This window comes from Cryptomeria japonica, chromosome 4 (genome assembly GCF_030272615.1).
Source record: "Cryptomeria japonica chromosome 4, Sugi_1.0, whole genome shotgun sequence".
Taxonomy (NCBI): domain Eukaryota; kingdom Viridiplantae; phylum Streptophyta; class Pinopsida; order Cupressales; family Cupressaceae; genus Cryptomeria; species Cryptomeria japonica.
The window spans coordinates 567,530,506-567,557,513 of NC_081408.1; the positions used below are offsets into that span (position 1 = coordinate 567,530,506).

The window sequence follows — 27,008 nt, forward strand, 5'->3', positions numbered from 1 at the left end:
TTCATTGAATTGTGAATCCTCCATGACCCTTCCATTTTGGCGCCCAGCTGAGGATTTGGGCGGAATTTCTCTATGGAGGAGGATTTTCATCTTTTCATGCTTCTTCCAGACTTGGATGGATTTTGAGCCCTCTTCCAGATCAAACCACCATATAAGAATTTGGGATGATTTTCCAAACTTGAACAAAATTTCCCGAGCTTTCCATTTCAGGAATGGGCTTCCAACACTCGACCATTCTCTGGCTCTCTCTGTCTACTTTCTGACTTAACAGAATTAGAAGTAGTCGCAAATGCCTGACCTTTGTCACCTTGCCCGAATGGTCCTGTCAAAACAAACCTTCCAAAAATAGAAGCCTTTAAAGTGTCAGCGTTAGAGCCCTAGATAGGACACAAGAATGACTTACTATAAATAGAAACTTACTAAAAATAGTAAGTTTGATTTTTGGCAAAATGACGACATTCTGAAACTCGATAAAATCCCTAAAAAATAGGAACTTTCTAAGTTGCTTTGTTTTGGCTCAAATTTTACTGGGAGGTTCCTTGAAGGATCTTGATTCCAATCGTATGTTTAGTTTCTTCAAAACCCTAACAAAAACCCCTAAAATCTAGGACAAAAGGAAAAAAACCCTAAAAAAGACAAAGCAGGCTCAAACTAAAAGCGGATTAAATCTAAATGACCCTTGAACACTTGCAAAGTGGAGAGACTGACGAGACTGCCACCAAAACCCACAAAAAACCAAGACCAAATGACCAAATGACCAAAAGGGCCCAAAACTAGGGGGTCTCCATTTGCAATGGGGCGATGTGTGAAAACGTCACAACATGAACCATAGTAAAATGTGTGCAATCTAATTGTTGTGTTTCACATAAATGTTGGTCAAGGTTCTATGAGTTTGTTGCCATTTAAGGCATTACTTGTTCTATGAGTTTGTTGCCACCTAAGGCATTACTTCTTGTTGGTTGTGCCACTCAATTTTGGCACTCACACTAAATCATTTTGCCTTTGTTACTTGGGCACAATTTTCTTGGCATCTTGCCACCTTTTTCACTGTTTTAATCTCAGTTTGCCACCTTAGTTGCCCTTTTAGATTGATTTTTCCACTTTGATAGCCCTTTTGTATTGGCTCTACCACTTAGAAAGTTTGAATCACAGTTCTCATGCTTATTGTGGTTTCATAAGACAATTGCTACCCTTGTCTAAACTTTAGATTGGCATTGCCACCAATAAAGTGTTCAGTTGTTACTTGATAGGAACAAAGTTTCTCCTTATTGCCCTTCGCAATATCTATAGCATCTTTATCACCAATTTGTGTTGGCACAACCCCTAGAAAAGTGTGACAAATCTCATGTTTTACTTGTGGCATGGTTTTAGGATGACATTACCAGCCTTTGGCACCTTTTCTCCTTGGCTTGGCCATTGCAAAACTACACCACTTTCTTCCTTAGTCTAGATTTTTGGGTAGAGCTTCATCTTGTCCTTGCTACCATCCTTTGATATTTCATTCTTCTTCTTCCCATGCTGGAGTCAACTTAACATTCAAAACTTGATTGTCACAATTTGATAATCCTTAACCTCAATCAGCCTACACTTGTCAAATTGATAATTTTACAAGGTTAACTTGGTTGGCATTAACTATCCATCAAAAATGACTAAATTACTACCTATAGACTTCACTAAAGACTATATGGGTACTAAAAATACACAAGTATGTTTACTTGGGCAAAGAGGGAATTATCTGACAGCTGTATGAATAAGTACTGCTTGAGAGGTGAAAAGTAGTAAACATTTCTCATCAAACTATAATCAAAGCTCTCCACAAAATAAAAGATCACATGCAATAATTGTTAGATAATCAAAACTTTGTTGTGTTGGTGTATAAATCGGCTTTCAAAATAAAGACATTTAATTGTACAAATCTTTTTTTTTTAAATCCTGAATTTTCATCTCTAGATGAGAAGAATCTATTGCTTTGCGAAACTATTAGAAGGTAGTACATACATATGATACACAAGAGTCTTTGTAAACTTTTTATATAATGATTTCAAATGTATAAGCTCAAAGTTTGTAATACCTCTGTAAGAAAAAAGGAAAAATGTATTTGTCAGCTCTATTCAGGATTATGATGCAAGACAGAATTGTAATAGAAAGATTAATCAAATGGATTTCTATTGTCATAGAAATTGTAGGTGGGTGGTTTCAAGAACATAACCCCCCTGCCAAAGGGCACTATAGTCTCTATGAATGCACACTTAATTAATCAGTCCATACAATTTTAGGGCTTGATTGAAGCCCACGCGAACTTAGGAGGATATAGTTGGTGGGAGGGCCCATTATAGGCCAATAGTTTGGAAAGATAGTTGATTCTATACATAACATATCCGGATTTGAACTATAGGTGGCAACTATCTCCTCCCACCCGCCCCAAATCGATTGTCCATTTTCACTCGCACTATAGTTCCCACCCAATCCGACTCAACAATAGAATAGAGGGCCTCCCACCCATCCCAGGGGGTTATGTTCAGAGATCAAATCGAGCACCAGGTTAACATGGTTAACATATGAGATAGTTTAATTTCATCTTATACTACACCATTAGTTTCTCCTTGATCATCCCATCAAGATCTAGCTAACAAGTTGCTACATTTGAATATTATTTTACTTAAAATTTGGCAAGCTAACTTACACATTTCAATCAATTCTTTGTATACCATTCAAGTCCACAAATTTTCAGAAGGCATCTAATCCATCAAAATCCACCTAGAATCACATTTAGCCATGTTTGTGAGGGCCAATGTTATCACAAACACAGCAAACCAGGAGGTATGCTTACCACAACTTCCATTCAGGTAATCATCATGGCAAATGCCCCACATTAGCAATGAGTCACTGAACATGACCTGTTGGGCACACCTTATCTGGTTTGTCACTCCATAGCTTTGTTATTGATTATTAAAAATCTATGGGAACCCATCTGAACAGACTAAAAATTATAAAATAGGGTTGTAAGAGAAATGAACATTTATGTTTGAAAAATGAATAAAAAGACATTTGTAGCATCGATGTTTTTTCAAGATCTTGCAAGATTCATATTTCTTGTATAGTGAACCATTATGGAATAACTTGTTTTTCAAACCTGCAAATCACGAATCAGAGGTAAAGATCCTGTAATGGAATATGGTTTCACATATCCCACAACATCTTCAGTGGCCTTGCATAAAACATGATATCCAAGTGAATCAAGACTACAGGCAACACCTTCTGACATCATCTCACCAAACTCAATAGAGATACTGCAACAAATAAAAGGGCACTGATTAAAAACATTTATCAAACAAGTTAACAAATCACACAACAATAAACAAAAGGTCTAAAGAAAATCTTGATGGCTGTCACTGACCTTCCTTTGATATTTTCTTCAGGAAGTACATACTTGGAAACAGGACCTCTGGTTTTCAACATCTCAATATTTGCATTTATGTGATCCACATACTCCTTTAATTTATCCACAACATTGGCACACCTATAAAATATAGATTTTGCATATTAGCGAATTTTGCATTACCTCATTTTGATAACCCATATGTTAAACTGCATCTATAAGATTGCTTTTGCTCTTAATGAAACCAATATACATTCTAATCAACTGCAATGTTTTGCATAAAAGCGAGAATTTACTGAATTCTCAAGGAAGTTTCCACCAAGGATTTGATTTAGAATATGTTTCTAGGAAAGAACTTCAAATTCAAATGGCCATAGACATCAATAACAATCAAATATTGTAGGCATGTGGCTCACTATGGTGCACAAAACTTGAAAGGGAATACTCCAAATTGAATGATTCAAGACCAAGACAGCACACATATAGGAGAATATGCTACTAGAATTAAGTCATGAAATTAAAAATATATGATAATCATTGCAACACCATAGCCTAATTGGCTAACTTTCCAGCCTTAGCATGCTAAAATGAGAACTAATAGAATATAACTAATTCATGGATTAAAGGTTTTTCTTCCATCTCAGTTAAGATGATAAAATGCATGGAAAAGAAACACTCAAGAACACCCATTTTGATGCACAGCCCTTAACATACACCAACATCAACTAACAGATATGTACAAAATGACTTGTCAGGTTGGAAAATAATATTTCTAACGCTTCCATATTGCAAATAAATGACATTAGATTTCAAAGAAGAAAAGGCACAACAATATCTGCTTTATCAATGACATAAATTACACTGCATTTTTTTTGTAGAAATGAATAATAGCTAGCACAGGCTTATTTTACATGGCACTTTTATAACAAGCATTTTTATAGTTGTCACTAAAACTACAAAATGTATATTTTCTGATTTGTTTTATACAAAAAATCAAATTACAGAACAACATCACATGTAATGGGAAACTAAATACTGAAAATACAATAAACACATGACAGCATTGAGGAGGGAATGGATATTCCGTGCTGGCTTGGATGTTCAATAACTCAGAAACCCTTGGGATGCTAAGGATGAAGCCCTGTCACAGTAAAGCAATCACAAAACTTCAAAAGAAGTGGTAAGTGTATTGTTTGCCTCTGATCTGAGTGAAACTGAGGAGTTGCATACTGGACGCATGTCATTCAACCATGTGCAAGCACTACACATTTTGTTGTTCAACTGTTTATTTATGCAATATTCTGCACCAAGCATCAGACACTTTGCAGAACTCTGCACTGTGCATTCAAACCATTCACTGCACATGCCAACCAGTACCATAGTGATTTGCATCCATATAAACAGAGTGAAATAAAATTGTTTAAGATTAATAACTTAAGAGGGTAGGAGAGACATTCAGACATGCATTTGCCATTGAAAAGAAGTTCCAACAAAAAGTATAGAACAAAAAAGCTCCAGCATCAAAGGAAGCTCTTTCAAAAGAGAAAATGCAGCTATAAACAAGTAAATGTTGCAAGCTGAATCATTTGGCAGACATTTGGATGCACAGAGCTTTTCTCACAGCACAATAAAGTGTACAATACTGCACACTAAAGGCAAGTTGATAGGCTGTGTACAAATAGTATGAATTATGTGCAACACTGCATGCCAGGAATCAAACTCTACACATTTGAACCACTCGGGCAATTAAACTCTTCTCTTTCATAATAGGATAAAGCAACCCCATGAGTCAAAGCCTTCCCTTTGCAAAATAATGGGACAACAGCTACATTCAACAATTACTGCTTGACAGCACACATTTACAAGGATGGAATACAAAGAGTCCTATTTGATCTTCCATTATAAATTCTTTACTTTCTATAGCATCATTAAACATATGTTCATATGGTGATGGTATTAGATGGAGAAGAAAGCGAATGTAGAAATAAATTCATCTCATTCAGTTGAATCTCATTTGCAAACATTCAAATTAATTAAATTATTTATACAAAATTGATAAAATTCTGTCACAATATTGTTAGTTTTGTTTCTGATCTTTTTGAAATTTTTTGCTTTTGTTTACAATAAATCTGAATTTCAGCAATTTGGAGTGTCATACACCAGATATCTCATGAGACGCAAAGCAGCTTTCCTTCCATCTTTCAAAATTAAAGATAAGAGTTTTTCAGATTTATATGAGAAAAATCAAAATTGGAACCACGTAAAGAATGATACGAGAAAGAGTTAAGTAACCTCACTAATCTCACAGCTGACCTTTTTTTCCCATCTGTTACAAGCTATATATTTATTGTTTGATATTCTCACTTTTACCCTGCCTACAGGTTTAGCCAGAAGAAAAAATCTAAAATAGCTATCTCAGAAATGTAAGAAAGTACAAAATGAAAAATATATTTGGAACCCTTGTAAATTATCCCTTTCAGGTCTACATCTGGAATTAAAATCCTAATAATAATAGTAGGCAAAGTGCTAGTGTAAAAAAATGTAAAATGATAAGTAAGCTTTTATGGTTTGCCCCACTTAAAAGTCTCTAATGATTTCATTAACACTCCTCAATTCTCCTTGACAAAAATGGTCTATGAAAAAAATAGGTTTCAACTGGAGTGTATAGAAATGTTATTTAAAAATTGAGATAACATAAGATGCCTAATAGAGGGAGGCTTAGAATCATTCAGGTTTGACAATAACATAGTCGCCTAGAAAAATCATTACCTAGTAGTATTGAAAAATAATTGAAGGTGCTCAATCTTTAGGATAGCATTCATTTTCCTTTGTGAATGAATTGTGATATTTCTTTCTCTATAGTTGTACTAGTTGTGTCCGAAGCATTTCTCTTTGTGAGTTTCATCAGCACAAATATCTACATTAGTCTTTTCTTCCATGCTTTATCCAAATATAATCCCAATTAGTTTGCCATATGTAATGACTTGATCTTCACCTTGATTAGCAGAACAATTTTATTTTGTGGTAAGGACATCCATTATAGTTAGTACATTAACTATGGTTATTAACCTATGTTACATGGCGATGCACCCCCAGCTCTCTAGCTTGCATCCTTGTCCCCAATGATGTTTCCAAGGTGGTTAAGGCCTGGTAAGTTGTAAGCCTATGGTGTTAGATACTAATGATGTAATTCTGACTGTTGAACATATATTGAATCTAGTTGATTGTCAGAAGATTGTGTGGATTTTAATTACTCTTGTACATGGATTTAGTGTGTTTGTGTTGAGGTTGCATGGTTGGATAGTCCTTTATTGGACCCTCCATCTATGTCCGTGCTAGATGGTATCAAAGAGTGGAAAAAATCTTATAAAGAATTGAAGAACAACAAAAAGTTTAAAGAAGTTTACCAGCACAAGGTTGTTGGGTAGAAGATAATAAACATCAAGGTTGTTGACAAGTCATTGAATTGAGGCAGCTTGAAAAGATAACTTGTAGAAATATCATTGAAGTCAAAGCAGTTGCAAGGGAGTTTGTAAGAAACCACTGAACTTGTGGCAATTAGCATCATATTAATGAAGGAAAAAAAAAAAAAACTTGAGCAATAGACCACTGACCATGAGGCGATTTGCAAAAGTTAAAAGTGCAAGTAAAGAACGGTCATCACCTTTCATGTAGAGCATCAATAGTGAGGAAATTTCAGTGGTCAATAAAAGTACGTGTGAAAGGTAATCTTTAAGAAAAAATGTGAAAGAACCAAGCAGATATAATGCCAACCAGTGAAGAAATCTACTGAAGAATTACACTGTATGTGTAAAGTGAGCAAATACAGCACCAAATTTTGAAGCATTTAAAATAATGTGGAACCAGACTAAGATTGGGATGCAAACAAAGATGATGATGTTGTAGACAAAGTAGAACAAATGGTTAGTATAGCAAAAAAAAATCTAGACAATGTAACCAATTATTGAGGACAAATGAATAAGCTTGAGCATTAATTCAAAATACAAAAAATGAAGATATGGAATCTGTTGTGCACCTACAGAGAAGGCTAAGGACTAGATGATTGGGTAGATCAAGATATTTCAAAGGAAACAGCCACAATCAAAGAAGATTTGAGAGGGATGAATTGTGAACAAAATAGTGATGATTTTGAGGATAAGAATATAATAGGTTTTAGATGTGAATCCTCAAGAAGGAATCCAGAAGGTATGACGGGGATGATCAAATACTAGCATTCAAATTTGAAAGTTAAGAAGTGGATAGGAATATGAGTGACAATATAGAAGACTAATTTGAACAACTCAAATATTGGTTAGAGTGAAAATGAAATTGAGGATTGATACTTGTGGAAAGTATAGAATTGATGAGAAAGCAAATAAATAACGAATGTGTTAACATTGAAAATTATAATGAGTATATACAAAATGGTACAATTGAAGATAGGAAACCTACAAAGGATAGTATATGATGCTAGTGAGATTGAAGGAGAATGCAGTAACACAAAAAGCGACGTTTAGGCAAAAACAGTTGAAGACAAGTTGTATCATGGCAATGCAGAAAAAAAAAGTAGATTTTTAGCAAGATGTGAAGAGTATGGAATAGCAAAAAGGAAAATATTTTGAAGGAAGTGCAGAAAGAGGTGCCACAAGTGCCGTGGATGATCTCTATGAAGAAAAGAACGAAAATTGAAAGAAAAACAATTGCAAGTGAGAGGTAGAATGATTGTGAAATGTCACTGATGAGAAGGAAGATTTGAAGAATATAGAGGACATAAAGAAGATTTTAAAGATGTAGTAAATAAAGTGGATCTTGATTTGTTAACAAACAAAAGTTTAAGGATGAAACAAGACTATAAATGTTTCGAGCAATTTGTAAATAGCATATGGTGGCTAGAAGTTATGAAATGTGGGGTTCCCAAAAGAATGACATAAATGAACTAAATATAAGGTGGCAACAAATAATAAAAGTCAAAAGAAGTGAAGATATATTGGCAGAACCACACAAATAGGTGGAACTTTAGTTTGTGGCAATGCAATTAAAGGATGATGACTTTAAAGGGAAAGAAATATGGTCAGAGTTGGATCAAGTAGCACATGACAAATATTAGGAAGAAATGAATGGTTATGGGTTGATATCAGAGAAAACTAGTCATTGCATAATAAGTTGCAAGGGGAAGTAAGAATGGGGAGATTATCAATGGTTGCATTGAGAGAATTTCATATTAAGAGTTGTATTTAGAAAAGAGAACATGAAAACAATAGGGAGTATGCACCAAAAAAGACATGAGAATCTTAAAAAGGAAAACTGATGAAAATACAATTCCTTGGAAAGAGAAGAAGTTACATAATGAATATAGGGCAGTGATGAGGTTTGTGGTGGAAGGAACTGAGTTAAATAGAGAACAAACGACATCATATTGAGTTTCAAAAGATGACAAAACGAAGAAAACTTATGATGAATTACACAGTTCGGGAAGGAGTAAAGTTAGATCAAACAATATATGGCAAGTACAAAATAGATGAAGTATGTTATGAAAAGATTGTAAATGGCTAGTGATGATAGGCAAGTACTTATAAGATGGAAAACAAGAGGATCAAATATGCTAAAGATACATAGGAAGTTGGGCATTTAGACAGATGAAAACATAAAGTTCCAACAACAAGGTAGAAGATTCTCTTTAGAGATAAGAAGCGAGGATGGTAAACAAGGCATAGATGAAAAGGTGGAAAACGACATATAACACAAAAGTATAGGATAGCAATGCAAAGATAACAAAGATATAGTGAAGATAAATCCAAGTATCAAGACAATACATTCAGTACAAATACTTGCAGCAATAGATATGGATAGAAAATGTGAGGTATAGAGAACATACGGTAAGGTGAGCATAATTGGTCATGTGATGATTTGACAAAAGAGATAGGTGTTAACACCTTTGATGACAAGGGTCAAATTATAAAGATTGCAACAACAGTTTGGATTTGATGTTAGATATGGAGATGATGTGTTGACACCATTGGTTGAAATAGATAAAAAGTGTGTAAACAAATTGAAGGCAATATGTATACTTGGATAAGTAATAAAGGAAGATGACAGAACGTGGAGAGCATAATTGTAATGTCCCCACCCTTTTAGCATCTCATTGGAGTTCTTAGCCTTTACATTCTCCGAAGGCTAAGTGGAGAAATAAGGAGAAATTGATTAAATTAATTTCTTATTAAGTCATTAAATAAAATAAAATTTAAAAAGGTGACTTTATATTTAATTAATTTAATTAAAAGTGACTTAAGTGATTTATTTAAATATTTTAATGTTATTATAAAGTTATAAAGTAACTTTATAATAATAAAGTCACTTTAATATTATAATGTGTGAATATGTCTTTAATCCCACATTGGCCAAGAAAGTGTTCGAGCTCTCATAAGAAAGAATAAGAAGGGACTTAAGAGCTCATTTTATATCATCCATCCAGAGAATTGATATTTGTTTGTTATGAACTTGGGAGAAGAAGCCAAGGGTTTCTGATTCAGTCAACCATTGGAGAGCGACAATTCTTCAGTGTTGCAACCATTTGAGGTGGTGAAATATCCACTAAATTTGGCATTTCAGGAGAGCTTCATTCTGGAGTTCTATTTGGGCTTTAAAAAGAAGGGAAGACATCTAGGGTATGCAGATTTTCGAATATATATTAATTGCAGACCTACAGTTTCATTTGGCAGCCATTAAAAATCAGAATTGAAGCAATCATTTCAAAATACAATTGCTGCTACAGTACCCGCGCTACAGTAAACGCTACAGTACAGCCGTACGGACTGCTACAGTGCCGCGTGAACAGTGCCGCCGTACGGATTGCTACAGTACCGCGTGAACAGTATTTTTTTCAAAAAAATTAAAATTTGCAGTTGGCAGATTTTTTTCAACTACTGGGACAGCAAAAATCAGGTTTTTATCTTACATTGTAATGAATTTGTTTTCCAGGCATATTGGCCATAAAACAGAACAAACATTCCCTTGATAGTTTCGTAAATTAATTCCAGCAGTAATATTATTGTTCCAGTATTATTTTAAGCATAAGAGTTTATTCCAGTATTGTTTCATTGCTCATTATTACCAAAAAAACACAAAAAAAATCTATAAACATTCAAAAACCAAAACAAATTCAAATCTATTGCATTCAAAAGAAACAGTCAGCAGAGGAGAGCCAAGTTGGGGTATTGAGCACATCATTGAGTTAGAGGAGGGGGCTAAACCCATCATGATTACACCTTACAGGCATCCGAAGAGGTTGAAGGATGAAATTGAGAAAACCGTAAAGGAGTTACTTGCTATGGGCCACATTAGACCAAGTAAGTCTCCTTTCGCTTCTTCAGTGGTCTTAGTGAAGAAGAAGGATGGGACATTGAGGATGTGCATTGATTACAAGGTGCTTAATAGGAAGACAATTAAAAACAGGTACCCCATTCCTAGGATTGATGAGTTGATAGATGAGCTTCATGGAGCTTGCTTCTTCTCGAAGATAGATTTGAGATCAGGTTATCACCAGATCAGAGTTAGAGAGCAGGACATTGAGAAGACAGCCTTTAGATGTCATTGTGGCCATTTTGAGTTTGTAGTTATGCCATTTGGGCTAACTAATGCACCTGCTACTTTTCAAGCAACAATGAATCGGGTTTTCCATCCTCAGTTGAGGAAATTTGTACTTGTCTTCTTCGATGATATCTTGCGTACGCATGGATCCTGAAAAGATTCTTGCCATTGTGGAGTGGCCTTCACCGGTGAACCTTACACAGTTGAGAGGCTTTCTGGGATTATGTGGTTTCTACAGGAGGTTTGTGGATGGATATCCTAGGCATGCAGCACCCTTGACAGATTTGATGAGAAAGGGAGCTTTCTTGTGGACTCCTGAGGCACAGGAGTGTTTTGAGAAATTTAAGGAGTTGATGACTTCTTGTCCAGTGTTAGCATTACCAGATTTCAGCAAACCTTTTGAGCTACACTGTGATGCTTCCGGGGAGGGCATTGGAGCGGTGCTTATGCAGGAGAAGCACCCTATTGCTTATGAGAGCAGGAAATTGAGAGGGCCAGAGAGGAGCTTCAGCATTTATGATAAGGAGATGTTAGCCATTATGCATGCTTTGGCTAAATTCAGGCAATATTTGGTAGGTAGCAAATTTTGTATCAAAACCGACCATAATAGCCTAAAATACTTTTTGGGGCAGCGAGATCTCAATGATAGGCAGCAGAAGTGGGTGAGCAAGTTACAGTCCTATGACTTTGACATTACATATTTTAAGGGGACACAGAATGTAGTTGCTGATGCCTTATCACGTCGGCCCCATTTGAGCTTATTGACAGACATATCGGAGGATTGGAGACACTTGATCCTTGCAGAGTATGCAAAGGATACTTGGGCAGCTGGATTCATAGATGGGAATATTCAGGACAGCAGATACACCCTTGTGAATGAGCTCATCATTTACAAAGGGCGAATATTTTTGGTTCCAGGATCAGCAGTGAGGAGGATGGTTCTGAAATCTTTTCATGATTCACCTATGGCAGGACATCCTGGTTACTACAAGACATACCGGCAGATTAGAGAGCGCTTCACATGGAAAGGGCTCAAAGCAGAAGTACTTCAGTATGTTAGGGAGTGTCCCACCTGCCAACAGAATAAGCAAGAACACTCTTATCCAGCCGGTTTACTTCAGCCACTTCCGATTCCTGATAGGAAGTGGGAGTGTTTGTCTATGGACTTCATCACAGGACTGCCTAGGGCCCAAGGCAGGGACTGCATATATGTGGTTGTGGATCACCTTACGAAGTTTGCACACTTCTTTCCGATCACTGCTACATACACTGCTACACAGGTGGCAAAGTTGTTCTTCAAGGAGATATTCAGATTACATGGCTTACCTCGGAGCATTGTGAGTGACAGGGACAGCAGGTTTATGAGTCACTTTTGGCAGGAGCTATTCAGGTTGTGTGCGACAGAGCTCACTCCGAGTACTAGCTACCACCCTCAAACAAATGGTCAGACAGAGATAGTGAACAAATGGGTGGAGGGATATCTCAGAAATTATATAGCAGGGCAACAGAAGGCATGGGTAAAGTGGATTTATCTCTGTGAGTATTGCTACAATACCACTTATCACATGTCTATTCAGATGTCACCCTTTATGGCCCTGTATGGGTATGAGGCACCCAATTTTATGGATCTGCTTTTGAGTGACAGTAGAGTGCCCAGTGCAGGTGATTTGTTACAGGAGAGTCAAGACATTGTTAAGACTCTCAAGGATAATATAACTAAGGCACAGAATCAGCAAAAGCAGTATGTAGATCAGAAGAGGACTGAGCGGACTTTTGAGGTTGGAGATATGGTGTATCTTATGTTGCAGCCTTACCGTCAATCCACTCTCAAGAAGAGTGGTGCCGAGAAACTTAAGCCACGATACTATGGTCCATTTAGGATTATCAGGAAAGTGGGAGAGGTGGCTTATGAGTTAGATTTACCGGCAGAGAGCAAGGTGCACAACATTTTTCATGTGTCACGCCTCAAGAAGGCGCTAGGACATCATATTGTGCCTTCTACAGTACTACCACCCCTGGATGATGAGGGAAAACTTGTTTTGATAAGGAACTTGAGGAGACGTAACATCCGGGAATATTTGGTGAAGTGGAAGGATTTGCCAGTAGAGGATGCTACTTGGGAGAATGAGGAGATTTTGCAGCATCCGGAGTTGAAGTTGCTTGAGGACAAGCAATTTCAGGAAGGGCGGACTGTAATGTCCCCACCCTTTTAGCATCTCATTGGAGTTCTTAGACTTTACACCGAAGGCTAAGTGGAGAAATAAGGAGAAATTGATTAAATTAATTTCTTATTAAGTCATTAAATAAAATAAAATTTAAAAAGGTGACTTTATATTTAATTAATTTAATTAAAAGTGACTTAAGTGATTTATTTAAATATTTTAATGTTATTATAAAGTTATAAAGTAAGTTTATAATAATAAAGTCACTTTAATATTATAATGTGTGAATATGTCTTTAATCCCACATTGGCCAAGAAAGTGTTCGAGCTCTCATAAGAAAGAATAAGAAGGGACTTAAGAGCTCATTTTATATCATCCATCCAGAGAATTGATATTTGTTTGTTATGAACTTGGGAGAAGAAGCCAAGGGTTTCTGATTCAGTCAGCCATTGGAGAGCGACAATTCTTCAGTGTTGCAACCATTTGAGGTGGTGAAATATCCACTAAATTTGGCATTTCAGGAGAGCTTCATTCTGGAGTTCTATTTGGGCTTTAAAAAGAAGGGAAGACATCTAGGGTATGCAGATTTTCGAATATATATTAATTGCAGACCTACAGTTTCATTTGGCAGCCATTAAAAATCAGAATTGAAGCAATCATTTCAAAATACAATTGCTGCTACAGTACCCGCGCTACAGTAAACGCTACAGTACAGCCGTACGGACTGCTACAGTGCCGCGTGAACAGTACCGCGTGAATAGTGCCGCCGTACGGATTGCTACAGTACCGCGTGAACAGTATTTTTTTCAAAAAAATTAAAATTTGCAGTTGGCAGATTTTTTTCAACTACTGGGACAGCAAAAATCAGGTTTTTATCTTACATTGTAATGAATTTGTTTTCCAGGCATATTGGCCATAAAACAGAACAAACATTCCCTTGATAGTTTCGTAAATTAATTCCAGCAGTAATATTATTGTTCCAGTATTATTTTAAGCATAGGAGTTTATTCCAGTATTGTTTCATTGCTCATTATTACCAAAAAAACACAAAAAAAATCTATAAACATTCAAAAACCAAAACAAATTCAAATCTATTGCATTCAAAAGAAACAGTCAGCAGAGGAGAGCCAAGTTGGGTTCTTACAATAATGAATGGAGATGTTAATATTGAGTTAGAAATAGCTGACAAAGTCCCAAGAAATGAATTGGAAAGTTGATGAATGTACCAAAGGAAGGAACAGTGATAAGACAATTGATTGTAGAGAAAAGTATCATAGACAAGTTGTAACAATGCGAGAGTTGGAAGAAAATTTGTATGCTAGCAAAGAAAGAATTAGCACAGAACAAACCCAGAGAATCTTATCAGACTATCCTTGTTTGCAGCTGACAACTTCCAGACATTAGTTTCATGCATTTTTATCCAAAGAACAATTTCAATTTATATATTGAAATCACAGCAAACAACAACTCAAAACATGATCTATTTTTGTTTTCATAAATTCTCCACTACAAACTAATATGCCCTACTCTTATTTTACTTTCTATGTTCTTTAATCTGCAGCCAAAACTCTTTTATTTCTGCCTGCGCATGTGAAGACCAAAAGCCAATGGCCCCTCCTTGCCTGACAATGCTTAATGATTATTGTTGACTTGTTGGATATTCCATCATTACACCCGTGTAATTGTTTGTTATTGTTTTGTTTATTTGTTATAGTTTCTTATTCTATTCAAGCTATTATTTGTTATTTGGTTAAACCCATTAGTGCTATTTTAAAGCACACGGTTACCATTATCAACCCTATATTGTAATGATCAAAAGACATGGAAGGAAAAGTTGTGACTCCCTCAACAATGAGATATAAAAGGGAGAAGAGAACATCATTTAAGAGGGGGGCAATTTGAAAATCAGAAGTGCATATCTGATTTAAATAAGAAATGCAGATCTGATTATGAAAGGTTGTGTCCCTTCCAAAAGGTGGAAATAATCAAGAGTCGCACTCTTTCAAAGGGTGCTAATGGTGAAAGGGTGTGTCCTTTGCCAAAGGGCATGCATGATGAAGAGGAGTGACCTCTCCCTCACATTGACAGAAATAAATGAAAGGAATCAAAGCATCTAGTAACATCACCATGGATTGGATCAGATCAGAACTGTTATTAAGTTACAGACAGTAACATCCTTGTTCTTAGTGGTATGCATGGGGATGTGTTTAATAAGTATGCTAAATATATGAAACTTCATAATATTCTTATGCAGAATTCATAGTAATATTAATATGGACTGCAATATGTATGCCAGACATACTTAATTTCATATATATTCATAATACATAAGAAGTTAGTATACTTATAGTCTAAATCATGTTATTAGTATCAATATTTAAGAAGATGGGACTGAGTTGTTCCAAAGAGGGGCAGTCTAAATCCAAGCAATAGGTTAAGTCCCAAGATAGAGTGGTAATCAACGACCCATAAACCTTGAAGGTATGGACCCAAGATAGGTAAGGGCTTGGATCTGTAAACTTTGAGGGAACCTATTGTATTTAGTCTCTAAGCGCTTTGGTAACATACGCAAACCCTTCTCCTTTAAAACTGTAGTAGCAAGGTTTGATATCTATATTAGGAACTATGAATAATGAAATTAATCATTTAATGAGGAAAATAAATAAAAACTTGTTAATAACTAACTGAAGAATATCAATCAATTTTAGTATATTGAAATAGATCAGGTAGGTGGCATTACAAATGGTACCAGAGCTTTGATCCTGCCATCTTGCAGGGTAAAGATGAATCAATGAATCATTCTAGTCAATAAGAAGAAATCTAACAATACGCGTGTATGCTTCGTGTTTGCAAATATCCATGTGTATGCTTCATGTTTTTCATGTGCATGCTCTGTGTTTTTTATTCATATTGGTAGATGACTTAGTTTGAGAAAATTAAAATCAACATTGCTTGAGGACAAGCAAATTTGGGAGAGGCGGACTGTAATGTCCCTACTTTGAAATATAATTTAATAATAATAATAAAATTAAATACAAAAGAATAAAAATAAAAAAATTATATTAAAATATAAAAGAATATAATTAAATATAATTTAATTTAATTAAGTTAATGAATGGTTAAAAGACATGGATGGAAAAGTTATGACTCCCTCAACAATGAGATATAAAAGGGAAAGGGAGAAGAGAACATCATTTGAGAGGGGGACAATTTGAAAATCAGAAGTGCATATCTGATTCAAATAAGAAATGCAGATCTGATTATGAAAGGTTGTGTCCCTTTCAAAAGCTGGAAATAATCAAGAGTTGCACTCTTTCAAAGGGTGTGTCCTTTGCCAAACGGAATGCATGATGAAGAGGTGTGACCTCTCCCTCACATTGAGAGATAAAGGAAAGGAATGAAAGCATCTAGTAACATCACCATGGACTGGATCAGATCAGAACTGTTATTAAGTTACTGGCAGTAACATCCTTGCTCTTAGTGGTATGCATGGAGATGTGTTTAATAAGTATGCTAAATATATGAAGCCTGATAATATTCTTATGCAGAATTAATAGTAATATTAGTATGGACTGCAATATGTATGCCAGTCATACTTAAATTCATATATATTCATAATACATAAGAAGTTAGTATACTTATAGTCTAAATCATGTTATTAGTATCAATATTTAAGAAGATGGGATTGAGTTGTTCCAAAGAGGGGCAGTCAAAATCCAAGCAATAGGTTAAGTCCCAAGATAGGGTGGTAATCAGCGACCCATAAGCCTTGAGGTTATAGACCCAAGATAGGTAAGGGCTTGGATCTGTAAACTTTGAGGGAACCTATTGTATTTCGTCTCTAAGCGCTTTGGTAACATACGCATTCTCCTTTAAAACTGAAGTAGTAGCAGGGTCTTATATCTATATTAAGAACTATGAATAATAAAATTAATCATTTAATGAGGAAAATAAATAAAAACCTGTTAATAACTAACCGAAGAATATCAATCAATTTTAGTATATTGAAATAGATCTGGTAGGGGACATTACATATATATTTGTAACTCCTATGGGCATAGGAGATATGGAAGATATTATGTTTCAATGTTACTCTATGATATGGTATCAGAGCATATGCAGATTTTGTGCCTACAATTTAGTTTCAATGGCTATTTCGTAGCTTGAATGTTCAAATCGACTTTCTTGATTACTACGTGGGAAGAGATTGTGGCAGCCGCCTTTATTATCTCGACAAAGGTGGCAGTTTAAGGTAAACTTTGATTGAAGGCAGGTCTAATCATTAGCTCAACCTTTTGTTCTCCATCTCGCATGCACCATTTGATTTTGTTGAAGATATTGTAGCTATGCTCAGATTACTGAGATCTATTTGTATATATATATATACAAACTGAAGCACAGACCATACCGATGTAAGACTTGGATTAATATCTTCACATCTAAGATGAACTTGAGACATATATAAATCAATATCAAATGTTAAGTGCTGTAGATGCGATTGAATTATAGTTCGATCCATGTTTGTATTGTTAACATACTAGTAGTTAGTTAGTACAAAGAATCTGAAGAAATTCTAAATAGACTTGGATCTATTTCTTAAAGTGCAAAGAATCTGAAGAAATTCTAAATAGATTCAAAGAATTCAAAGCCTTGACAGAAAATTCATCCGGGAAGAAAATCAAGACTTTGAGAACAGATAATGGGAGAGAATATACTTCAGAATTGTTTAAAGAGTTGTGTGCAACCGCAAGGATCAAGACGGAGTTTACAGTACCTTATAATCCCCAACAAAACGGAGCAGCTAACAGGAAAATAGAGCTATTGTGGAAGCTGCAAAATCAATGATGTTCGATCAGAACTTAGATACCTCATTCTAGGCATAAGCATCTCGAACAGCAGTTTATATCCAAAACAGATGTCCACATTCTCATCTTAACAACAAAACTCCAGAGGAGGCATTTACAAGCAGGAAACCAGACATAAGTCATTTTATTCATGTTCCAAAAGAGAAGAGGAAGTTGGAGCCTTCCGGAAAGAAAGCTATTTTTGTGGGATACAATGAGACTACAAAGGCTTACAGAATCCACATTCCTGGACAGAGACAAATAGAGCTAAGTGGGGATGTAATATTTGAGGAGGATATTGCCTTCAAAAGGGCAAAGAATTATGATGAGTTGGAAATACAAAATCCTCCCTCAAACGAGGAAACATGTTACTTCCTTGAAGTTCAGACAGAAGTTCCTAAAGACACTTCTTATGAAAACCCAAATGAAGCTGAAATTCAGAGGGAGTATCAAGAAGAAATTCCAAATATCAACAAAAAGAAACCACTCTGGGCTAGGAAAATGGTAGAGGAAGCAGGAAGCTTCGCGGCATCTGATAGTACATTCAGAGAAAGCAAGAGGCCTTGGAAACTAACTTATGATGCACTGATGAATGAAATCCTGGACTTAGAACCTGGAAGTGTTAGTGAAGCCCTCAAGAGTCAAGCATGGAAAGATGCCATGACGGAAGAGTACCTATCCATCCTGAAAAATGATGTTTCGGACATAGTGCCGAGACTTGAAGCAAAACACGTTGTGTCTTCCAAGTGGTTATTCAAGATTAAACATGTTGCAGATGGTAGTATAGAAAAACACAAGGCACGGTTTGTTGCTAGAGGTTTCTCACAGAAAGACGGTATTGACTACAAAGAAACTTTTGCACCAGTAGCTCGATACACCTCGGTTAGAACAGTATTAGCCATTGTAGCATCCAAAGGGTGGAAGGTTCATCAAATGAATGTTAAAACTGCTTTCCTAAATGATTATTATTGAAGAAGAGGTTTACTTGGAACAACCTAAAGGCTTTATAGTTCTGAAGAAAGCTCTTTATGGGCTAAAACAAGCTCCCCAAGCCTGGTATGAAAGAATTGACAGCTATCTCATGAACTAAGAATTTTCAAAGAATGTTGCAGATCCAAATCTCTATTTTAAGGTTATTATTGGTGACTTGCTGATCCTACTACTTTATGTAGATGATCACCTAATCACAGGTAAGGACCATCTCATTGTCCAATGTAAAAGGGATCTACTTGCAGAATTTGATATGAAGGATTTGGGACTCTTACACTACTTCCTAGGTTTGGAGGTATGGCAGAAATCTGATTGGTAATTTCTTGAATCAAAGAAAATACACCATTGATATATTGAGGAGATTTGGAATGATGAACTGTAGACCGATGTCTACACCCACGGAAACAAACTTGCACAAGTTGAAGGACGCTACAGCAAAGTCCAAATCTGTAGATCCTACTCATTATAGACAGATCATTGGATCACTTATGTATTTGGTTAACACTAGGCCTGACATATGCTATGCAGTTAATGCTTTAAGTCAGTTTATGTGTGAACCTCAAGAAATACATCTTGTGGCAGCAAAACATATCATGAGATATCTACAAGGCACTATTGGATATGACCTTAAATATGAGAAAGTTGATTTCGACTTACATGGATACACAGATTCAGATTGGGCTGGAAGTGTGACTGACCATAAGAGTACTTTTGGATATTGTTTCAGTCTAGGATCTGCCATGATCTCTTGGACAAGCAAGAAACAGTCCTTTGCAGCTCAAAGCTCTACCGAAGCAAAATACATAGCAGCCTCTATGGGAGCCCGAGAAGCGGTGTGGCTTAGGAAGTTGATTGTGGGACTATTTGGAAAGCCTCTAAAACCTACCACTCTTTTGTGTGACAATCAAAGTTATATAAAGCTTTCTGAAAAATCCAGTATTCCATGATTGATCCAAGCATATTGAAATCCCCTATCACTATGTAAGAGACATGGTGGAGAGACATGCTATTCAATTGGAATATGTTAGTACAAGCGATCAAACGGCAAACATTCTCACCAAGCCTCTTTCAAGAGCTAAAGTGGAGCACTTCAGGAAGAAACTTGGTATGGTTGAAATGTAATTGAGACACAATCTCAAAATTGTTTTCTTTGTACTTATATATATAAAGTTGTTTATGTGTAAACTCTTTGTTGTCATATGTGTTGACTCTATGACTTTTATGGGCCTACCCTCCTGTGTACTTTATGGGAAGGTGACGATCTTTCTAATAATGAACACTTGTATTTAGTATTGTAAGGTGAGGACTTTACAATGCTTACTATCACGACGAATATCATGCTGACTTGATATTTATGGAAATGTCTTGATAGTTATCATCCTTTGGAATTATTGATAGATATCATGCTGACTTGATATCGAGCATGTATCAATATTCCTTATGGATAAATCATGGTGGATATTATGCAGACTTAATATCCATGGATATGCCATGATGATTTATGGTAGACATCATGATGTCAGTACACATACCATAACCAGGATATTTAAATATCATGCTGACTTGATATTTAACATACTCCTTGATATCACGAGTAGTGTGATATCTAAACTTGTTCATACTTAGTTAATCTTCCCTAGCTAAGAGGGAGTGTTGAAGATATTGTAGCTATGGTCAAATTATTGAGATCTATTTGTATATATATATACAAACTGAAGCACAGACCATACCGATATAAGACTTGGATTAATATCTTCACATCTAAGATGAACTTGAGACATATATGAATCAATATCAAATGTTAAGAGCTGGAGATGCGATTGAATTATAGTTTGATCCATGTTTGTATTGTTAACATACTAATAGTTAGTTAGTACTTACTAATTAATCAGATTCATATGAATCGTTTGATATTGAAGAGACACAACCGATCATGGATCGGTTCTACAATTCATATATAGCCTCATTCAATGGAAGAATGCAATCATCGAAATTGATAAATGACTTGTATTCTTCAGCAGAGATAATCCCAGAAACTCATATATTCACAAGATATAGTTCGACATTATATATTCATTTGATATTGCAGATTGATAACAATATCCAAGGCATTCTATATCACAGATCGACATCATATTAAGGGTAGTTTATACTGCAGACATTACTGTATACTTACCTGGGCGAGGTATATCGGTGATCAAGGTGGACTTGAGCAATATTACATATCAGGCACTGCTTCATATCAGTCAAAGTACAGATAAGTAACTGATTCTATACTAGTTGCAAATCATCTAATGCATTCTTTGATATTAGATTCTAAAGAAATCTTTACATACCTATGATTTGTCTTTCTCTACTTGAGTCTAAAGAAGTTAAATAACTGAATTTAAAGATACTTACCTGCAAATAGGAGACTGAATTTGATTTAGTTCACATCTATCTATATCTATAATAAGTTCAATTTGCATTAACAGATTTGTTGTGTGCACGATCGTTGTTGTGGTGAATGTTGAGCTTCTATTTGCCCTCGATAGACAGGTTGTTCTCAATGGCAGATGCATCAAGATCTCAAGCGTATTGGTCATGAATAGCCTTAGTCACGATATTTTCATCCTATGGTCTATGGTGAACTGCTTCGAGCATTTTTACCAAAGTTTTGGTCAGACCAATCGCATTTTGGTATCACATTTCTAATTCTCTTTGTTCGGATTGGGAGCAATTTTAATCTCGAGGAATTGTTACAAGAGTTCGTGGGCAATTCCAATTTACTTGGGAGTCTTCAATTCATATCGTGGGCGATTCCAATTTATTCATCTTTTACGACGACTTGAGGAGCTATGTTCCCATCAAAGAAGTTGATTTCTTTCATTTCTTTCTTGAGGGTTTTGTCGATTTGTTTTATGGTTGAAGTCCAAAGTGTGAGTTTATTCATAGCTCAAGATAGTTAGCATTTTTGGACGTGTAGTTCCATGCAAAGGCTTTTGAAGACGAGTTCTATTGTTGGTTGAATAATGGGAGGCGAGATGTATGAATTGAATCTCATAGGCAATCAAATCAAGAAGCTTGGAGCATTCGGCAACAAGTTGTATTACCAATTTGAGGGAACTTTGACCCTACTGGCCTGCGTTGGAACCTTCAATCCCTGCATCGTGATTGGCACCATATTGTGATCCCTGTATCAGAGGCTCTTCTTCCACGATCTATTTCTTCAATTTTGGTTTTATTTGATCTGGGATCTCTTTGTTTGATCGGCGCCATCATTCACGACAATGTGGGAAAACAATGAAGCGACGCTTGATCACAAAAATGAAGTGGACCGATCACTATCAAAAATCCCAAATCTACCAACCAATGAATGCCTCTATTGTCATCAACTGAAATCGTATCATCGACAATTAATCTCCGAGTGTGGAACGAAAGGTTCCGAACACACCAACACACCCAAACCACTACAATCAATAAGTCATCATTTGACTATACAGAAACCATCTCCATGATAAATCTACAATGCCTATCACTCACCAAGGTGGAAGCAATAAATAGATGAGTTTGGAAAAAATCCTATAACCCTAAGATATTAGAATAATATCTTCTTATTTTGTTTGTTAATGGTCATCTTAGTGTAATTAGATAGTTTCTAATTTCGTCTTTTGTTTTCGTTTGTTTCTTTATGGAAACATAAATCTTGTAACTCTATAAAAGATCTTTCGATCATTCAATTATTTTATCCAATTACCTCTGTAATATGGTATCAGAGCTTGAGAGAAAGTTCCGAAAATTTTTGAATTAGTGGATATTTTAAAAAATTATTCCAATTAATTTTAAAAACTCGTCCAAGGTTTTTCAGTTTTTTCCTAGCTCCTGTCTTTTTTTCTTGTGCGTGGCTCTTTCTTCTATTCCTGCCCGCACCCATCTGGTTCGCGTTTGTTTTTAGGCTATAAAACAGCCCACGCAAACTGCACTTTTTTGTTTGTTGCTCGTGGTCGGGTGACATCCTTTATGTTCGCGATTTCCATTTTTGACCTCTGCAAAATCACGATTCTCTGTCACATTCGACTTTGTGGCGCAATTTCGTCTCTATCCGTGCGACTTTCTGCAAGTTTCGTCTTTGATTTCGACCTATGGATTCCGGTTTTCAGCGGCAAGTTCAAGGTTTTTCGGGTGCGTTTGTTTTGTGGGCATGATTTAGGCATGCGACTACAGACTTTCTCCCGTGTCGTCGAGTTTTCTTTGTTCTCTTCAGGCAACGCGGATTTTTCTTTTATATTTTTCTACCGCCCTCTATGGTTGCGATTTTGGTTGCCATCGATTTTCGTGATTTTCTCTGTTTTCGCATTTTTGGTTGCAAAAATTTTTCAAGCATCGAAGGGTTTTGCTAGCTGACTAGGGTTTTCAAAAATACTCAGTTTATTTTCAGTGGCTAGTCATTATTTTCCTGGTTTTATAATTTTCTCCAAAAAAAATATCTAGTGATTTTATAATTTTATCCAAAAAAATTATTCAACTGGGTTTATAATTTTGTCCCTTAAAAAATTATTGAGGGTTTTATTAATTTTTATCCTAAAAAATTCTGTTGGGTTTTACCGCTTTTCATCAAAAACTAAGTTTTGTGTTTTGATCCGTTTCTCGGATTTCGTGTCTGGTTTTGAACAATTTTTCTCCTCAAAAATCGTGTCTGGTCATCTATAATTCGCAATGTTTGCGTGGGATTCTGGGTTTCGAAAAAACGATGCTTTGTAAACTTCAGATTTCCAGGTTTGACAATTTTGTCCTCAAAAGTCGTGTCTTCTTGCAATTTGTTTTGGGGCATCATACTCATCTGCAAAAGTTTGTTGAGGGTTTGCCGATTTTTCCTCAAAATCATGGTTTCAATTTCATCTTCATCTCGGTGTCTTTGGCTACAAGGAGTAATACCTTTCTTACCCAACGTCAAGTTGGATGATTTGTGGAGATATCCAGAAGTTCTAAAAATTCTAGGAGAGTCAATGGAAAGCTCTTGTCGCAGAGTATTCTGAGAAGGGGGCAGCCCTCTTTGTTTTTCTATCGGTTGGTAGAACGATGACCATTAAGGGAGGGTATTAGAATAATATCTTCTTATTCTATTTGTTAATGGTCATCTTAGTGTAATTAGTTAGCTTCTAAGTTCGTCTTCTGTTATCATTTGTTTCTTTATGGAAACATCAATCTTGAAACTCTATAAATGATCTTTTGATCATTCAATTATTTTATCCAATTACATTTGTAATATAAAAGCCCACCAAAGCTCAAAATCAATCTGCTCACAAAAGAATATCATCATAACCAATGTGGAAATTTGAGGGCAATAGTAATTGTTATCACAAAACCTTGCACCCTTGCTGAGCTATCAACTCAGCAACCTTGTGAAACATGGAAACAACCCCAAAGTGTGGGACCTTGCGCAAGGGGGTTGAATCTCCGGAGAAGGCCGGCTTCCTTCTCTATCTAGGTGCAAGTGTTGAACCAACTCAACACTTCAAAACTAACTCCTAAGCCTATTCTAACAACTTGCAGAGGTAAAAGGAAGAGAGAATTGCTTGAAAGAACATAGGTGATGCACCAAGAAGAGATAGTTCCTCTCCCTAACTAAATGACACAAGTAATTAACCGAAACACCCTGAAGATGCACAACTTTCAGTTGTATGAGTAACCCCAATGCATAGATGAAGGTTAGAATCCACTAAATGCCAAGAGGGGAAAAGGATTCCCACATGTCACACTCAGAAAACCAGTTAACACAGCATATATGAAGAGAAAGAGCCACAACATGCACCTATGATGAAGGTAAGAAAGCATACACAACATACATAGGTTGAAAGAAGGCAAGAATAGTGTTCTTCAAATAATCATAAGGCCAAAAGCCAATCTTACAGTTGCAGAAATGCAAAAATTACAAGTCTTCAAGAGAAGAGAAGAGCATAAGAAAGCTCAAGGCAGCAGGGAGAGAACCCCTTACAATGAGGCTTAAACGCCATTATATAGAAAAATGGGTTACAATGATGATCATGACCCCTGCATGTCAGTCTGGAAGTGCAGGGAAGTGCATGCACTTGGCTTGTACATGCAAGTAACCTAGCCATACCCACAAAGGGCAATCCTGAGAAGGTGGATTGACTAACTTTCCAAAGTCAGGCATGACATAAGTCACCAAGCATGGCCTCGTACCTCCCTTGATGGAAATCCCGCCAAAAACATTAAATGCACCCCTGTGGCTCCACAAAAAGTGCATAAGTCACCAACACCGTCGAAGCATTTAAAGCCTTGAGTTTCGATCACGCCATCCGGAAGTGTTGCAAGTCGGAAGTAGTTTAGAAGACTTCAGAGACCGGGGTCACCGTAGTTGGGGAACTTCGAGGACCGGGGTCACCGTAATTGGACAAGGAACTTTGAAGACCGGGGTCTCCGTAGTTGGGGAACTTCGGAGACCGGGTTCTCCGTAGTTGGACAAGGAACTTCGGAACCTAGGGGTTCCAGAGTTCCGGGGTTGAAGACTAAGGAACTTCGAAACCTGGGGCTTCCAGAGTTCTGGGGTTCCGTCGTTGGGGAACTTCGGAGACCGAGGTCTCCGTAGTTGGACAAGGAACTTTGGAGACCGAGGTCTCCATAGTTGGGGAACTTCGGAGACCGGGTTCTCCATAGTTAGACAAGGAACTTCGGAACCTGGGGGTTCCGGAGTTCCGAGGTTGACGAACTAGGAACTTCGGAACCTGGGTTCCGAAGTTCCGGGGGAGGAGAACAGAAGAAAAGCTAAGGGAAGGAAGGGAACTTTGAAAACTTGGAGTTCTGGAGTTCCAGAGCAGGAAAGAAAGAGGCTAAGGCAAAGAAACTCGAAACCTTGGGGTTCCGGAGTTCCGAGGAAGAGAAAGAGAGGGCCCAAGAACTTCCAACAAGGCAACACTTCAAACCATATTTTCACTGCTTTTCTCCTTGATCAACTGGGCAGTGCTGGTCCATGGAACATATCTCTAATCGATTCTCACTGATGGACCAAGGGTGTCATAAAATGACAACATTTTTGGCGAATTCTGCGGGATGCTTGCCTGCTAAGCATGAAGTCCCAAAGCCTTGAGTAATCTATTGGGCACTGAGTCATTGAAAAGACCCAAAACATGTGTGTGCCATCACTTGGAGGAAAACTGAAAACTAGAGCCCACGCTCTCTTGAGGAGAATGCAGCATGTGCATAAGCACTTATGAAAGCAAAACAACCTCTAGTCTAATATTTACATAGTCATCAACACCCTCTTTAGAAGCAAGGCTTGAGATGAATCCCATTCACTGGAATTGGAAGAACTTCGCCATCAAGCTTGGAGAGATGAAATGCATTGGCCTCCTTGCAACTAGTAATGACATATGTACCACTCCAGATAGCGTCAAATTTGGAGTGTCGCCCAGCTTTGGCTCTGTCTACATCCCACTTGAGAACTAGATCTCCCTCTTTGAAGACCCTATTAGTAGCCTTTTTGTCAAAAACCTTCTTAACCTACTCTTGATGAGTCTTAAGTGTATGCATAGACTGACTTCTAACCTCCTCCAGCTCCATCAGCTCAACTAGCCTTACTGTCATGGCATCATTCTCTATTAATTCCAGCTGATGTGCTAGCTCAAGAGAGGGTAACTCTAGGGAAGTTGGGAGTCTTGCTTCCTTCCCATATACTAGCATGAAAGGGGAGTTACTAATCGCCCTCTTGGGTGTGATCCTGTCAACCCATAAGGCTGTCCTCAACTTAGTGTGCCATGCCCTCTGATTGTCTTCAATTGTCCTTTTAATTATCCTGATGAGGTTCTTGTTGGAAGATTCAGCCAAGCCGTTACCCTGAGGGTAATAATTGGATGATGCGTTACGGTTCTTTCCATCCATCCATTACAATTCTTTTTGTCTATCCTTCGCACTACGGTTCTTTCCATTTTTTCCTTCACGCCACGGTTTTTCTCATTCTATCCTTTGCAAATTTCACAGATTTTTTCCGTTTCTACTCCACGAAATTCTTGTGCTCGCATGCTCTATCCTCTATCGGGCTGACCTGTT

The 27,008-nt window shown here is 36.7% G+C and overlaps 1 protein-coding gene across 1 annotated transcript in view; it reads right to left on the reverse strand.

Annotated features, from left to right (window-relative positions):
- LOC131036093 (acetylornithine deacetylase) overlaps window positions 1-27,008 on the reverse strand; it is a 132,145-nt gene that overhangs the window by 20,779 nt on the left and 84,358 nt on the right. Inside the window, exons 7-8 of the mRNA XM_057967900.2 lie at window positions 3,398-3,520; window positions 3,134-3,290 (exon numbers count right to left, since the gene is read on the reverse strand). Of these exons, the coding sequence (XP_057823883.2) occupies window positions 3,134-3,290; window positions 3,398-3,520 (280 nt within the window). The remainder of the gene's footprint in view (window positions 1-3,133; window positions 3,291-3,397; window positions 3,521-27,008) is intronic.